Here is a 16,289-nt window from a genome sequence, read left to right on the forward strand (position 1 = left end):
AATACCTTTGAGTACTCTGATTTATCGTTAACATTTCTGTAACCTACTCAGAGATGGCTTTTGTAATTGTGTGCACTGAAGAGATTTTGTATTTTTGTAAAATGAGAATTCTGTTTTTTGATGCAGTTGACTCAAATGGATTGGCAGCCTCGAATAAGGCATTGTTGACGCATCAGACTGACATGTAACCCAAATTCAAACAATACTAAGGTGATAAATGTTTGTTTCCAGAATTTCTCCAGTTCACTTTTTGTTTTGTAAATCTGTATATGGGAATTTGTACATATTCCTTGCTCTCATTTTATATTAAACATATAGCCAAGAAAACTCATGATTTTGTGACAATTGATACGGATCAGTGGGAGGAAAAATGACACAGCTGGGGTAGATTAAATATAATATTTTATTTGGTAGCCTGTATGAAAACGAAGACAATCAAAATAATATACAATAAATAAGTATCTTTATAACAAACTTACATCTGTTAATTTTGAAGTGATGAACCCACCAGTCAATTTCACATTGACAGAAAATTCACATGAAGTCACCAAAGCCAGACATGGCACCGTTTTCCCACTCTGAATCCGAATCAGAAAACTCTTGAGCCTTGCTGGCACGAATGGGAGAGAAGTGGCCAAAGTTATCCGGTCTGGTCTTAACCTGAGGATGCTGTACCTGGCATGCGATATGCTTTGGAGAGGACCTGCCTAAATTGTTCTGTGAAGGAATAGGAGGGATAATAACTTTCATCTCGGGACCTATGGTCTTGTTTGGGGGAAAGTTGTCATATTCAACCAGGACATGTTTTGTACCTTCACTACCGCTTATGTTGCTCTGAGACTTGATGTAAAGTCCATTTCCCTTGTGATACGGATGAACGTTGTTGTACGGAACCGCAACGCTCAACTCATCTCGTTCGATTTGCTCAATTTTTCTTGTATTCCCATTTATGGATGCATCGTCAACATACGGGATAGTTGATAGTGTAGTCTTGGCTTGCGTTTCTTCCGTCCGGCTGTGGAGTGGTGGTCTGAAGTTGGGCATTCGGTGATGGAGTTGCGCGAACGGGGTCACGGGGGCGCTGGCATTGAGCTTCATAGACATGGACGACCCTTCCAGGCGACGGGATTTTGCTCGTCGGTTCTGGAACCACACCTGTGGGAGATAACGTTAAAGGACGTTTTCTTCGCATTTCAAGTTATTTTTTGTGGGTAGGCCTAGTACATTTTGCCCATAGCAGTTTGCCAAGATTTATCATGGAAACTCCGTTTTGTGTTTTAGCCAATTTGTAAATCTGGTGCTTTACCTGAATTCTGGACTCTGGTAGGCCGGTGAGAGCCTCAAGTCTCTCGCGAAGGAATATGTCAGGGTATTTGGTGTCGGAGTATACTTTCTCCAGCACCCCAATCTGCTGCTGGGTGAAGTTGGTTCTCTTCCTTCGATGGGTCATGCTGTCCGCTCTCTGTAAAGTGGTGTTTGTGGAGTTGAAGTAGTTTGCCCTATCCGCAGCACCATAATCTGTCAAAAACAAGAGCGATGCAATGAATGTAAAATGTAACGAAGGTAGACAGTAAGATTTACAGAGAGATTGCGCTTAACCTGTGCGTAATTACACTGTAACCAACCTGAATGCGGCATGCTATTCCTCTCCATGTGTCCTTCGGGGTACATCGGGAATTGAGTTAGGTCTCCTACCCTCAGTTTTCCGTGGACGGCTGACATATTACTACTCTATTCCCAGAATCTGACTGACCACAACCGCCTGATCCCCGGTTTTATATCCGCCCTCATCTCCTTGTGATCAAAGGTGACGTCGGAATGTGTGAACTACGCGGGCAGTTAGCGGCGGCTGGCACTGGAGACGAACATTGTTCCTAGCGCGTCTGATGGCTGGGGAAAGGTGTGAATCTGCGACACCCTGAACGGTAGTGTGCACAAGGTCGCTTGAAAAGGTCTACATGTCCAATACACAACTTGAGAAAGCATTTATATGCTTTTTGAATAAATGGGGGTCCCCTTCTGAAGCAGTAGTCATCAAAGAGAGGATGTGAAAGGCTTCCACCATGCTGAGAATGACAGAATTTCTGAAAAATATTTTTTTACCTTCATTTAACTAGGCAAGTCCGTTAAGAACAAATTTAACTAGACAAGCAAGTAAGACAACAGCATTGCAGCAACACATTACAACACAGAATGGTAGCAACAAGACAACATGGTAGCAGCACAAAACAGGGTACAAACATTATTGAGCACAGACAACAGCACAAAGGGCAAAAAGGTAGAGACAATACATCACGCAAAGAATGTCCATGATTGAGTCTTTGAATGAAGAGATTGAGATATGGTGATGGAGGCAGTTTCAAACCAGACCGACATGGAAATATACACTATAGTAAAATGTGTAGGCCTACGTTTTGTTGACCCAATGGGTCTTATGAATGATAATGATGAATCATACCTCTAACTATCAACAAAGAGCATGTCAATACACAAACCCAGATCAAAGGTGGTCATGAGGGTATGTTTGAGGTGAATGGCCTGCCTCCACATGGGCAATAGGTGGTCAAGTCAACATCAAACTCACACTCATCCATGTATGTGTACCAGTACAGAAATAGATGATTGAATGTATTTTTTTTTTTAAATTAAAAAAAATATATGCCATTTAGCAGACGCTTTTATCCAAAGTGACTTACAGTCATGTGTGCATACATTCTACGTATGGGTGGTCCTGGGGATCGAACCCACTACCCTGGCGTTACAAGTGCCATGCTCTACCAACTGAGCTACAGAAGGACCAACAACTTTGTTACAAATGCAGTTACCCTAAATCTGAAATAATTATGCATGAATTCTGAAACGTATTTATCGATCCATTTCACTTGGGCCCCCAGACAAGACATTGATTTGACATTGGATTCAAATGTGCTTGTGATCGAGTCCTATATATATTGTGGCACTTCACAAGCCTGGCTTTGTCTGAGGGTTACAACTCCATTTGGTTAATGTCTGTCTGTGAGCCTCTAGAGTGTTATGCTAACATTGGGCTGTTGAGGTTCCTGATCTTGTGTAATGGCCTGGGTCAATGTTCTCAGGCTTCTTCTTGTGCATAACCTAAAGTCTTTGTGAGGGACATATCTCAGATGTTTCAAAACATCTCAGATCATGTTTCTTTTGCTTGCAAATCTTTGAATAATTCAAATTTCAGATACCCAAAAATTAACCTACACAAGACATTACAAAATTGGTGTTCTGCATCATGCAAGAGTCAGACACCCCAAGGCTAGAATACTTTGTCTGCTTTTGATGCAGATGTAGACCACACAGCCGTATGTAGGCTAACTATTCACAACAGACCTAACTGTCATACATTAATTAGGTTGTGAAAGTGTTTCATAATGAAAAAAAAGGAGGACCATGAAGGGAGATATAACATTGTGTTATTTCTTGTTGACTGTATGTCTAGCATAGTCAAAGACTGACACTGACCCTACTGCTGATAAGATCTGTTAAATTAGATTAAAGGCTGGAGAAAGTTGATTAACTATTTTTTCTTTCAAACATCAAACAGCAGAGAGCGGCTGGCTGGTCAGAGCATCATGCTCAAGGCAGTGATCAGCTGAGCTGTGATAGGAGGCAGCCTTTGTTGATAGACCCATTAACACCCTGTCATCAGACAGACTGGGAAATGGACCACAGAGATTTACAAGGAAATGTCAAGCATCTTGATGTTCTGTTGTCTATTCTATTTAGGCCTGTAACCTGTGGGTGATGACATAGGATGATAGGATTCGTAGCCACTGAAATTCTTGATCTAAAACAGTACAACCAAAAGAGGACAGTTGATGTAATTTTATCCAAAAGTTCTTGAATGGGGTTAATTTGGATGCCTATTGCTTTTGGGGTAGGTGGGCGGGGGATTCGTAGGACTGGAAGTGTGTGTCGTGTCGTTTACGCTTTCCAGTTTGAAGGGCGATGGACATTTGGGAGGTCTGGTATATATATATTATATTATAACTGCAAACACACACTTCCAGTCCTACGAATCCCCGTCCAAATATTGGACGCAATATTTGCAGTATACTGCAGTTACGCTGCACTCTTTCTGCAATATTTTTTTCGTAAGGGAGAATCTCTTTCCACCATTTACCACAGCCACAAAGTAAAAAATGGCTATATAGTAAACATTCCTGAAAACAAAAATGAGCTTTTTGGTCTTACTTTAAGGTAAGGCATAAGGTTAGCAGTGTGGTTAATTTTAAGGTTATGTTTAAAATCACATTTTAAGAAGAAAACTTGAAGAAATGGGCGGGGTTTTTAACTTTGTGTCTGTGGTAACTAGTGACGACCCAGAATCTCCCGGAACTTCCGCTAAATTAAATCGGAAGTAAGTACGTGGCCGCTTCAGGCAGCTCATATTCTGCATGATGGCGACAGAGGTTCAGAGCGGCGACCTCAACAATGGCAGTTCTAGCCGGCTCGAAGTCTCAATCGATGGCCTCACCCTTAGCCCGGATCCCGAGGGCGAGCAGGAGCAAGTCTTTGAACCGGACCCCGTGCCCGCGGAGCAGGAGACCGAGGACCAGAGCACCGCCGAAGCCACCGACGATGGGCAGGAAGGCGAGTCTGCCAAAACCACGATAGAGAGGAAATGGGGCTTTGGTTTGCTGGAGCTATACGGACTAGCATTGAAATTCTTCAAAGGTATTTTGTATGTATTCGTATTTGATGCTAACAATGTAATGGAATTGAAATTGTGATTTGGCATTACATGATGTGGCTAGCTAGCTGTTTCATCCCAGTGTATTTTTGTGTGTGCTGTACATTAGCTAACTAGCTAATGTTAGCACGCTAGCCACTTGCTTAACTATGATGCCTAGCTAGCTGTCAAAATGCCACAGCAACTTGAAAATTTTTCAACAGAATCTCCGAATAATGTATCTGCAGGTTTTCTCTCGTTGACAGAATAGTTATTCAGACATCGAAAGAATAACGGCGTAGCTATATCTAGTTTAGATGAGGCGACATTTAACTTGACATGTCATGTGTCGATGTGATCATGTGGTTCCTCCACGTAGCTACTAACTGCCAGTTTAACGTTACTCTAGTGAATGACAACCCAGTAACTAGCTAGTTTGACTGGTATGTGGCACACACCCTGTTATTAATACATATATTCTCGCTACGGGCAGGGAGTCAGATTTGGATACAGCGCATAGACACAGATTTTTAGACGTCAAAATACTACATAACACTAGTGATTCATACTAAATAAACGTTGCGATCAGCATACACACATGTTGACACCTGTCATTTCTGAGATCTTGAATTATTGATTACTGAACTAAAGCAGACAAGACTAGTCATTCAGGCATCAGCTAAAGTAGACAGCTTGCAAGCAGTTTACTTACTTGTACTGCTTAATTGTAGGATGACTGCCTCCCAATCTTCAGAATTCACATGCATTAACTGCACTTGGCTCCATCAAAATAAAGTGCTTAGGTTTCCTTTAATGGGCCATTGAATGCAGACTACACATGCATTTCACAGCCAATGGATTATCTTGGAAATGAGTCTGTGCAAATGCTATCACCATCACTTCAGATGTACACCTTCAATAGAGTAACACTAACTTGACATTTTTAAAGCACACATGAATGCATTCTGCCCTGAATCACTGCTCCTCTGACAGGACTGAATAGCTAAAAGAAGTGTGGCTGAAACAAGGTGACAAAGTACACACCTACTCAATCATCTCAGATCTATGCTTGTGGAGTGAACAATGCCAGAGAGGATGGGATACATTTCTGGAGTGAAATGCAGCCTAGATATGTAGAGGGAAGAGGGAGAATAAGGAAACATTGAAGGAGTAGTTTATTTCTCACACATGGGTGTGTTTGCTAAGTAAACATTTTTGCATCCACCACTTCAAACATCCAATCCATTTTTACGGCTGGATTATTGTGAGAGCCCTCCAGGTGACTGGGCATTGTGCAAACTGGTTCTAAAATGGGACTCCTCCTATTCTTCAGTGAAGTTGTGCATTGCATGCATTGTTGATTTCTCCATGCATTTGCAATATAAGGGGCTGAGAAGGGAGAAAAACATGCTTTATGACCAAGCCCAGACATGGCTAAGTAGCTCCTTCGCTGACTGTACACAATAAAAGGGACATTTGTCAGTCATCATTCGCCAGCAACACACCAAGCAACAATCTATTCTGGAACGAGGAAAACAGAACATTCATTTTTAATGACCCATTTTATAGAGTGCCATTTCCAATATAGGCCTAAGTGTCTAGCAATGAATAATTGGTTAAATGATCTACAGATGACGTATTTGCCTTGCTAGTGTATTGCAGTATGGAATCTAGACTCTTAGTTTGTTCTCAGATAAGGATGGGAAGGCCTTTCACCCCACCTATGAGGAGAAGCTTCGTCTGGTTGCCCTCCACAAGCAGGTGTTACTGGGGCCATACAACCTCGACGCCTCTCCAGAGGTGGGCTTCTTTGACGTCCTGGGCAATGACCGCAGGTAACCCCCCCCCCCCCATTGTGTCTATATGACCTTTGAACTCCAGCAGCAGCTCCAGCCCTAGTGCTGCTGCTGTGTTCCAGTAAACAGGAAATATGAGGGAACAGATTGTGGAACAGAGCTTTTCCTCCCAACAGTTTATCAAGGTTTTTCACAGCTCAACAAACACTTATCTACTGTCTTTACCTTAAATGTGCACCAATTGATGGCCCATGCTGACGTTCAGTGGTTGAACTCTTTACCCCTTACTGCAGACCACGTAAGCAAACCTTGGACTGAACTTTTGTTCTTGTTATTTGTCCTAATTCATTGTCCTATTGCCGCCACCTCTCTTCCTTCTGTAGGAAAGAGTGGGCTGCTCTGGGTAACATGGAGAAGGAGGAGGCCATGGTGGAGTTTGTCAAGCTGTTGAACAAATGCTGTAATTTATTCGCTCCTTACGTCACCTCCCACCAAATAGAGAAGAAGGAGCAGGAAAGGAAACGGTAAGATGCCCAGGAGGACAAACAGACAGACATTTCTGCCCATGAGAGCAACACGATGGGAACTTTACCCTAGTTTAGGATTTAGGGAATTCTCAAGTTTGTCTTGTTTTTGTCTCTTTCCTTCCATCTCACCTCAGGAGGGAGGAGGAGGAACGACAGCGCCGGGAGGATGAAGAGCGGGAACGACAGAGACAGGAGGAGGAGAGGCGGAGGCTTGAGGAGGAGGAGAGGCTGAAGAGGGAGGAGGAGGAAAGGAGACAGTTGGATGAGGAGAGGCTACGGGTGGAGCAGCATAAGTGAGTACTGTGTGTGACAAGTCTCATGATCTAGATCTCTAGCTTCAGCTTTACCTCTATCTACTGTGTGTAGGAAGCTTTTTATGGTATCCCAGTATTCGTAGAATGGTGCTGCATTGATGGTCTGCTCCATCCTCCCCCTCCCTGTCTGCAGACAGCAGATCATGGCAGCATTGAATGCCCAGACAGCGGTGCAGTTTCAGCAATATGCTGCCCAACAGTATCCAGAGAGCCCTGAGCAGCAGCTGGTCTCATACGCCAGCTGCAGGAACAACACTACCAACAGTACATGCAGCAGCTCTACCAAGTCCAGCTGGCTCAACAACAGGTACACACCCCCCACAATGTCCTATGCACTCCACACCTCAACACATCTTTTTCAGATATAAGGTAATAAGCAGTACTAAGCCATTTTAAGTGTTCATTAAGTTGATGCTCCTTTACGTCTCTCATTAGAGATGTCAACCAGGGCGTACCTTTTTATTTTCATGAGGAGAGTACAATGTGGCGATTATACAGAAATGTATTAATCATGTTGTCTTCCAAGTCATTGACCGTCATCCTTCCCCTCCAGGCAGCCTTACAGAAGCAGCAGGAGGATGCGGTGGTGCAGGCTACCCTGGAGGTCACAACTGAGCCTTTAGCTGCAGTTCCCCCGGCTAGAGAGGAGGTCCCCATGCTCAACGGCCAGTCAGACTCTCACTCTGAGAGCATGGACAAAGAGCCAGAACCCCTCGAGCCTGCCGACGGGGCCACTGAGAATGGACCCATGGGTACACGCACGCATCGACCAGGTACCAACACACGTGCATACACACCGGCCAGGTATCATCAGCGATCACCCGAGTCGAGTATGATTGTCCTCAATGCGTTTTTCTATTTGTGGTTCTTCAGATGGCTGTAAAGGCTGATGCGGGAGCCACATATTTTGGTGCAGTGTGGATAGGGGTGAGGTGTGGTTGGACCTTCCTGGTGTTGTCCTTGCATAGCACTCACACCCCACAGACCAACCGGTATAGCTGCATTCCAACCGGTATAGCTGCATTCAACCTGTAAATGTGTGATACCTTACACTCTGTCCTTGGGCGTCAGAAAGGGATGCATAGGTGTAAGGGATAGGTGAATGACTCCACCCTAACCCCCCGATTGGCTAAGAGGAGTTCCTGCCCATTGTGCTCTCATTGATACAGTTCTTTCAGGTCTCTGATGAGGGAGTTCTCAAGGACAGAGGAGGCCAATTTCTGGTTTGGAATCAAGCCATGGAATTCATTAATCTGTAACAGCAGAGTATCTCTTTCTATTCTGTTCATGCGGATAGAACAAGGAGACAGTATGCCAGTGTTGCCCGAAAGCCATTACTGCCTCATCGAGTTTCTTAAGATGCCACTCTAATTGAGAAAGGAAGTTTTATTTGAAACTACTCAAAAGCAGGATTTTAAAACTAAATATGTTTTTATCCTCACTGAATCAGATTTGTCTTTTTCTGAAAATTTCTACCTGAGAAATGTATGTACGTGGTGCCCAATCTGCCTGTTAAAGTTACACACCCCTCTGATACCTTCCTCCCCCAAACTTTCCCTTCTCCGTCCAGCAGACTCTTCCCCGGTCATCGCGGCTCCCTCCATGTGGACGCGGCCCCAGATCAAGGACTTCAAGGAGAAGATCCGACAGGACGTGGACAGTGTGATCACGGTGGGGCGTGGCGAGGTGGTGACGGTGCGCGTGCCCACCCACGAGGAGGGCTCCTACCTTTTCTGGGAGTTCGCCACGGACCACTACGACATCGGCTTCGGGGTCCTCTTCGAGTGGACTGATGCCACCAACGCCTCGGTCAGCGTGCACGTCAGCGAGTCAAGCGACGAAGACGATGATGAGGAAGGTGAGGTGGAGCACTGTTAGATAGGCTGCTTGTGTTCTAATAAGATGTTACGTGTTGTTTAGTGAGACCCAGGATGCATTTCTAATGAGATGACTGTCCTAGCTTAATATAACCATTTAGTTAGTCCTCACCTTTTTAATGGGGTTATTCCTTCTTGTTTGTTACGGCTGATGTTCTTTTTGCATGTTTCCTCCTTACTGTTGATGTCTACGGTCCTTTCACACATCTTGAATGCTACCTCAGACATGATGAATATTCAGTAGCTACAGACAGCCCTCCTGATGGTCTGTGTTCCCTCCATCTTCAGGGGAGCCTCCCAGGGAGGGGGTGAAGCTTAAGAAGGGGGCAGGGAAGCCCCAGGTGGATGAGATAGTGCCGGTGTACCGGCGGGACTGTCACGAGGAGGTCTACGCTGGCAGTCACCAATACCCCGGCCGTGGAGTCTACCTGCTCAAGTTCGACAACTCCTACTCTCTCTGGAGGTCCAAGAGCGTCTACTACAGAGTCTACTACACCAGATAAGCCTGGATATGGACTGGGGGAGGGTGGCTTGTGTCTGTACGTTAAGGGAGGGGGGGGTGAGAGGATCTGTTCTGGACAAGACCACCAGAGGGTGACAGAAATGTCAGACTCAGTTTGGAGATGGGAACTTCTATCTGTTTGTTGTGTGTGCATACACCTCGTTGGAGTTTGGGAGGGGGGTTAACGCTGTAGTCTATTTGCCGACCTGTCTTTTCTCTCTGAGACCACCTCTAGGACTCTGTTGTATTAATGTCTGTCTTCCCTGCACAAAGGTCATCTAACCCACAGTCTATGTTCTGTCATGTCATGTCATTGTTATGGCTGTGCTTCTATCTGACTGAGACTCTTCTTAACCAGAGTTTACAAGTCCTGGACAGAGTCCAAACAGAGTGACACACTACAGCACCATGCCTTTGTACTATAGCAAGAGTCCCTTATAGACCAACACCGAGTAACACACTCAACTGAACACAGTCAATCGCTCCTGTAGTGGCAATACAGCTGCGGAAAGAGCTACACCCAGATCCACATGACCGCCTAGCCCCTACCACCTACACCCTACTAGGATCTGAGAGGGTTGGATTATAGGCATAAGCAATACGGCTTATCTGTGTAAAGTTTGCACATCTCCACAAGTGCATAGGGAGAAGGGGCTAGGGGTAGATTGGGTTCTATTCTACTGAACGAGGGATCATTGAGAAGTGGGGAAGGGTTATTGGTGGTGGAAGAGGGGATATGACATGTACATTGGAAAGTATGGTTGAGGCCTTGTAAATTTGGGCATCTCGAAATGGAATGCTGAAAAAAGGTGATTGTCTAAAAAGGATTTAATAAATATTTATTTGCCCTTTCTTGTAGAGTAGGATCATTTTTGTGTCTGTATAATATTTGGGTGTATTTCATCTCCAGTGGCCTCCCTGCTTCAGGAGACATGTCTCTTTAGTCGTTAGATCAGGGTTCCCAAATCGGTGGCCTGCAGGTGATTTAATGTATTTAAAAAAAAACATTTTATTTGGTCCCCTAAGTTCTTCTGGTGGAAGACAGGACAGAAGACTAAAATCAACAGGAAATCAGCTCAGTGATTTTTAATTTAGGAAATCTGTTCCCAAGTATTCCCACACATAAATAAAAAGGGATACGATCACATATGCTAATGTAATCAAGGTTTAAAATGATTCTTTATCTGTTTTGGATTCTTGCAGTCAATTTGCAGTGTACAAATTCTAATTGTTCGGCCTCCCGACTATCCGCTCAAGGAGAACTGGTCACATGGCTGAATGTAATGGACCCTGCTTTAGATGCTTGCTTTTCTTTATGGCTGCTGGTCTCAGGACATGACAGGTTTCCATCCGTATCATTTTCACCTATCTGTCTATCCCTATAAGAGGGCAAGGAAAGCAAGCCAGTAAAGAGTATTGGAACATACCACATGTCTGTTCAGAGGGAGACTGGACACTGTCCTCTTGGCTATTGTGTGTTGAGTTTGTCACTAATTTGATTTGACTCCAAGAAGATTTTTGCCTTTTGTTTTTTTTCATTTCACTGTTACATCTCGATAGCATCTTATCTTTCAGAAGTCCACAGCCAAGCACAATATTGGCTGTATTTATGTCATTTGATGGATTGATTCAGATTTGTCATCTCAAATATGGCTTTGAACTATCTCTAATAAACTGGTCATTCATGTCTCTGTTTGAGAGTAATGCTCTCTGGTCATGTCTAGCTCTGGTCGTTCATGTCTCTGGTCACGTCTAGCTCTGGTCGTTCATGTCTCTGGTCACGTCTAGCTCTGGTCGTTCATGTCTCTGGTCACGTCTAGCTCTGGTCGTTCATGTCTCTGGTTGAGAGTAATGCTCTCTGGTCGTTCATGTCTCTGGTTGAGAGTAATGCTCTGGTCACGTCTAGCTCTGGTCGTTCATGTCTCTGGTCACGTCTAGCTCTGGTCGTTCATGTCTCTGGTTGAGAGTAATGCTCTGGTCACGTCTAGCTCTGGTCGTTCATGTCTCTGGTCACGTCTAGCTCTGGTCGTTCATGTCTCTGGTCACGTCTAGCTCTGGTCGTTCATGTCTCTGGTTGAGAGTAATGCTCTCTGGTCACGTCTAGCTCTGGTCGTTCATGTCTCTGGTCGAGAGTAATGCTCTCTGGTCACGTCTAGCTCTGGTCGTTCATGTCTCTGGTCACGTCTAGCTCTGGTCATCCATGTCTCTGGTTGAGAGTAATGCTCTCTGGTCGTTCATGTCTCTGGTTGAGAGTAATGCTCTCTGGTCACGTCTAGCTCTCTGGTCATTCATGTCTCTGAGAGTAATCAGTTATTGAGCTCAGACTGAGCTCAGTGTTTAACTCTTATGATTTCTGAGTTTTTGGTATTGTTCAGACTGTTCACCTACCTTACATCTGCATGCTTTGTGTTTCACTTGAAGTCAGATGGTCACCAGGGTTTGTTGATGAGTTGTTCTTCTTTTGAAAGACTTTTAGATGAATCCTACTGTTTGGTTTCTGATGGATGACCAAGTCTCCTTTCAAATGAGTTGTACAGTGTCAACACAGGTCAGACTTTGGCTTATCGGTAGGCCTGATTCTAATCTTGACTCCCTCTCCTAGTTGGATGTTCCTCCTTGTTGTTTTGTTCATTTGTATAAAGTCCTTTTACTCACCAACTAGTAGCCTAATGATACAGATTGTTCAAGCCTTGTATGTAAATAATTATAAATGGATTTTAAGTGTGGGTTCGAGAGATGGGGGGGGGCAAAGGGTTGAGAAGTGATGCACTGTAGTATGGTGAATGAGATTATGTATATTGTTTCCCCAAAAAGTCTAACTCAAGTGTAAACTGAAAGACAATGAAATGTGGAAAAATGCTCATCCATGTTTGTATTGCTTTGACTGTATGATCTGTATGAGTTTGAAGAATCTGGACATATATTTAACCTCGATTACATTTATGCTCCTCTCTATTACCTGAATTTCTTCTCACGTGTTATTTTATTTTTACAATGTAAATGTTAAATTGAGGTAAATTTAGTTCTACTTTTTGTTACAGTCCAGTTAAGATTATGTAGTAGACCTTCATCAGTCTCATTACAGATGTTTCTTTTGCAATCTTTTAGAAATGATCATTTTATAAACGTTGTGTACACTCTGTCCCAAAACATGTGTGCCAGTTTTCATGCAAAATGTGTCATTTATAAAAATGAAATCTGAGTTGAATGTGCTTATCCTCCCTCCCAAAGTCTTGCATTGCAACAAGGCAAAAGTAGTGTTGTGCAAATGGGGAATTCAGGATGAAACTCCTATTCATAATAAAAGAACAGGCAGGCCTAGCTAAATATAATAACTCCACTCTTCTCACTGATAGCATGTTATCTTTCAATTAAAAAATAATTGAATTATTTCCTAATTAATTTCCATGATCGTTGCAGAATAAATTCCTCACCTTTTCTGACTGGGATGGTTTCATAGGCTACTTTAGAAAATAGTCTACACGTTTGGAAAAATGGTATCCGATCTCTCATTTAAGTGACCCACTTCACAGTAAATAGATGAGCTATTTCAAACAGGTTTTTTTGCTCTATGTGCAGTTGATTGGTAGAACAGACGGTTCAGCCTTTCCATTGTAGGCTACATCTGAGTAACGTAATGTGACATTTCTTAATTTATATGCATAAATACATAGTCGTGGCCAACAATATTGACACCCTTGCACTTTTTTTCAAATAAATGCCCCATTTCCTCCAGAACTGTTGAAATTGAAAGCCTGCTTGAAATGAAACATGTATGTCTTAGATTTGCAGTTAAACAAAACAAATAGTAATAACTGACTAAATGTTAGCTTATTCCACAAAGAAATCCTAAAACGGCCCAGACAATATTATTGGCACCTTCTAGAAGTAGTTAGAAATAATTAGATTTCAAGCAGGTGATTCTTCTTTACTTTGGAATTGAACTCACTTATTGTGAGTTGGTGCCTGCAATATAAACATCACTCATTTGAACAGAGAAAAGGACTGCTTCTCCTGTTTTGTGTGACTGTGTATTTCATTGAGCATGAAGGAAGAAAGAAAACTAGAGGATTATCAGAGGTGGTCAGACACAAGATTGTCCATGCTTGGCTACAATCTCAAGGCAACAAGTCCATCACCAGAGACCTTGATGTTCCTGTTTCCACCGTACGTAATGTTATTAAGAAGTTTAAGGCCCAGCTGCTGTAGCCAGCCGCACTGGACGTGGCCGCAATTGAGAACTTGATGGAAGATAGTACCGAAGGATCGTTGGAATGGTGGAGAAAGTACCGTGATCAACTACCACACAGATTCAAGCTGCCCTTCAGACAGATGGTACGATCGTTTCAACTCGCACCATCCGTTGGCAACTCAATGAAAGGGAGTTATATGGTAGGAGACCCAGGAGGACCCCACTGCAGAGAGAGAGACAAGAAAGCCTGACTGCAATTTGCCAAAACACACTTGAACATGCCAAAATCATTCTGGGAGAATGTCCTGTGGACAGATGAGACCAAAATAGAGCTTTTGGTAAAGCACACCATCTCTATGTTTAAAGGCTTCACTTGGTTTTCTGTAAAGAAAAGAACACCTTCCCTACAGTCAAACATGGAGGCAGTTCAGTGATGTTTTGGAGTTTCTTTGCTTCCTCTGTCACTGGGTGCCTTGAAAGTGTGAATGGCATCATGAAATCAGGGGAATACCAAGGGGGTTGGCGTCCCCCTTGGGTTGTGCCGTGGAGGAGATCTTTGTGGGCTATACTCGGCCTTGTCTCAGGATGGTAAGTTGGTGGTTGAAGATACCCCTCTAGTGGTGTGTGGGCTGTGCTTTGGCAAAGTGGGTGGGGTTATATCCTGCCTGTTTGGCCCTGTCTGGGGGTATCATCGGATGGGGACACAGTCTCTCCTGACCCCTCCTGTCTCAGCATCCAGTATTTATGCTGCAGTAGTTTATGTGTTGGGGGGGCTAAGCCAGGCTGTTATATCTGGAGTATTTCTCCTGTCTTATCCGGTGTCCTGTGTGAATTTAAGTATGCTCTCTCTAATTCTCGCTTTCGTTCTCTCTGAGGACCATGCCTCAGGACTACCTGGCATGATGACTCCTTGCTGTCCCCAGTCCACCTGGCTGTGTTGCTGCTCCAGTTTCAACTGTTCTGCCTGCGGCTATGGAACCCTGACCTGTTCACCGGATGTGCTACCCGTCCCAGACCTGCTGTTTTCAACTCCCTAGAGACCGCAGGAGTGGTAGAGATACTCTCAATGATTGGCTATGAAAAGCCAACTGACATTTACTCCTGAGGTGCTGACTTGTTGAACCCTCGACAACTACTGTGATTATTATTATTTGACCATGCTGGTCATTTATGAACATTTGAACATCTTGGCGATGTTCTGTTATAACCTCCATTCGGCACAGCCAGAAGAGGACTGGCCACCCCTCATAGCCTGCTTCCTCCCTAGGTTTCTTCCTAGGTTTAGGCCTTTCTAGGGAGTTTCTCCTAGCCACCGTGCTTCTACACGTGCATTGCTTGCTGTTTGGGGTTTTAGGCTGGATTTCGGTACAGCACTTTGATATATCAGCTGATGTAAGAAGGGCTATATAAATACATTTGATTTTGAAATTAGATTTTAGGAGCACAATGTTGAAAAGCTTGTTCTCCATCGATGGTCATGGGTCTTTCAGCAGGTCAATGACCCCAAACACACTTCAAAAAGCACCCAGGAATGGTTCAAGATAACATGCTGGACTGTTCTGAGGTAGCCAGCAGTGAGTCCAGATCCAAATCCCATTGAAAACTTTTGGAGAGATCTGAGAATGGCAGTTGGGAGAAGGCACCCTTCAAAAATAGGAGAACTGGAGCAGTTTGCACAAGAGGAGTGGGCCAACATGCCAGTAAAGAGGTGCAGAAAGCCCATCAATGGCTATAGGAAGCACTGGATTGCAGTTATTTTGACCAAAGACTGCTACCAAATATTAAGTCTAGTTTGCCAATCATTTTGTCAATGCCATTTCTGTTTATTGTCTGATTTTAATTGATATATTAGTAGACAATGTTTCAGATTGTGCAGCATATTTAGGTTCGGGAAAAGTGAATGCAAAACATTGCATTCAATCGATCTGTTCACAGGTCCAACGACAATCTGCAATTGATTTTGTCTTTCAGATACAGCAAATGTCACTGCAAAAGAACATTCTCCCGAACACCTCCACAGATATTTGATCAAGTTCACCATCCTTTAGATACTGTCTTGGCCTAATTCCAATACTTCCAAAGTATACAGCAAATAAGGGCGTTATTGTCACCATAAAAGTTGAATGATCGGCGTTCATCAGGCAGAGTTATAATGCTCGTTCACTCGCGCAGTTTTACGACAGCTCTGATTTATAATGGTAAACATGGGTATTTTGTGGTTGCGCAGTTTTTTTTTACAGAAATGGCGCACGCAGATATGTTGTATTACATTTACGCATTGGTTATAAACGAGGCCACCGGAGTTGTGTTATTGTCACCCAGTACATTGGTATTTTATGGCGCTCATTGGGTTTGGCCTTGGAGCATGTTTCTGGTCTGGTG

The 16,289-nt window shown here is 43.7% G+C and overlaps 2 protein-coding genes across 2 annotated transcripts; one reads left to right on the top strand and one right to left on the bottom strand.

Annotated features, from left to right (window-relative positions):
• Positions 1-461: 461 nt before the first annotated feature.
• Positions 462-1,768, bottom strand: mixl1 (Mix paired-like homeobox). The gene is made up of 3 exons (XM_046298627.1): positions 1,626-1,768; positions 1,307-1,518; positions 462-1,155 (listed from the first exon to the last, which is right to left on the bottom strand). Exons 1-3 carry the CDS (start codon positions 1,720-1,722, stop codon positions 535-537), a joined length of 930 nt encoding a protein of 309 aa, XP_046154583.1. The 5' UTR covers positions 1,723-1,768; the 3' UTR covers positions 462-534.
• Positions 1,769-4,342: 2,574 nt separating this feature from the next.
• LOC123995204 (Golgi resident protein GCP60-like) lies at positions 4,343-10,567 on the top strand. Its single transcript, XM_046298628.1, is given in 9 exon segments — positions 4,343-4,704; positions 6,393-6,534; positions 6,879-7,019; positions 7,157-7,315; positions 7,470-7,561; positions 7,564-7,643; positions 7,890-8,109; positions 8,907-9,194; positions 9,502-10,567. Coding segments are annotated over 9 exon segments (1,617 nt in total). The 5' UTR covers positions 4,343-4,424; the 3' UTR covers positions 9,717-10,567.
• The last annotated feature ends 5,722 nt before the right edge of the window (positions 10,568-16,289 follow it).

The sequence above is a fragment of the Oncorhynchus gorbuscha genome, linkage group LG14 (assembly GCF_021184085.1).
Source record: "Oncorhynchus gorbuscha isolate QuinsamMale2020 ecotype Even-year linkage group LG14, OgorEven_v1.0, whole genome shotgun sequence".
Classification (NCBI taxonomy): Eukaryota; Metazoa; Chordata; class Actinopteri; order Salmoniformes; family Salmonidae; genus Oncorhynchus; species Oncorhynchus gorbuscha.

Coding starts and splice junctions, on each gene's coding strand:
- mixl1 (XM_046298627.1), bottom strand. CDS start 1,722: ATGTCAGCCGTCCACGGAAAACTGAGGGTAGGAGACCTAACTCAATTC. Junction 1,519..1,625: donor GAATAGCATGCCGCATTCAG/GTTGGTTACAGT, acceptor TGTTTTTGACAG/ATTATGGTGCTGCGGATAGG. Junction 1,156..1,306: donor TACCAGAGTCCAGAATTCAG/GTAAAGCACCAG, acceptor TATCTCCCACAG/GTGTGGTTCCAGAACCGACG.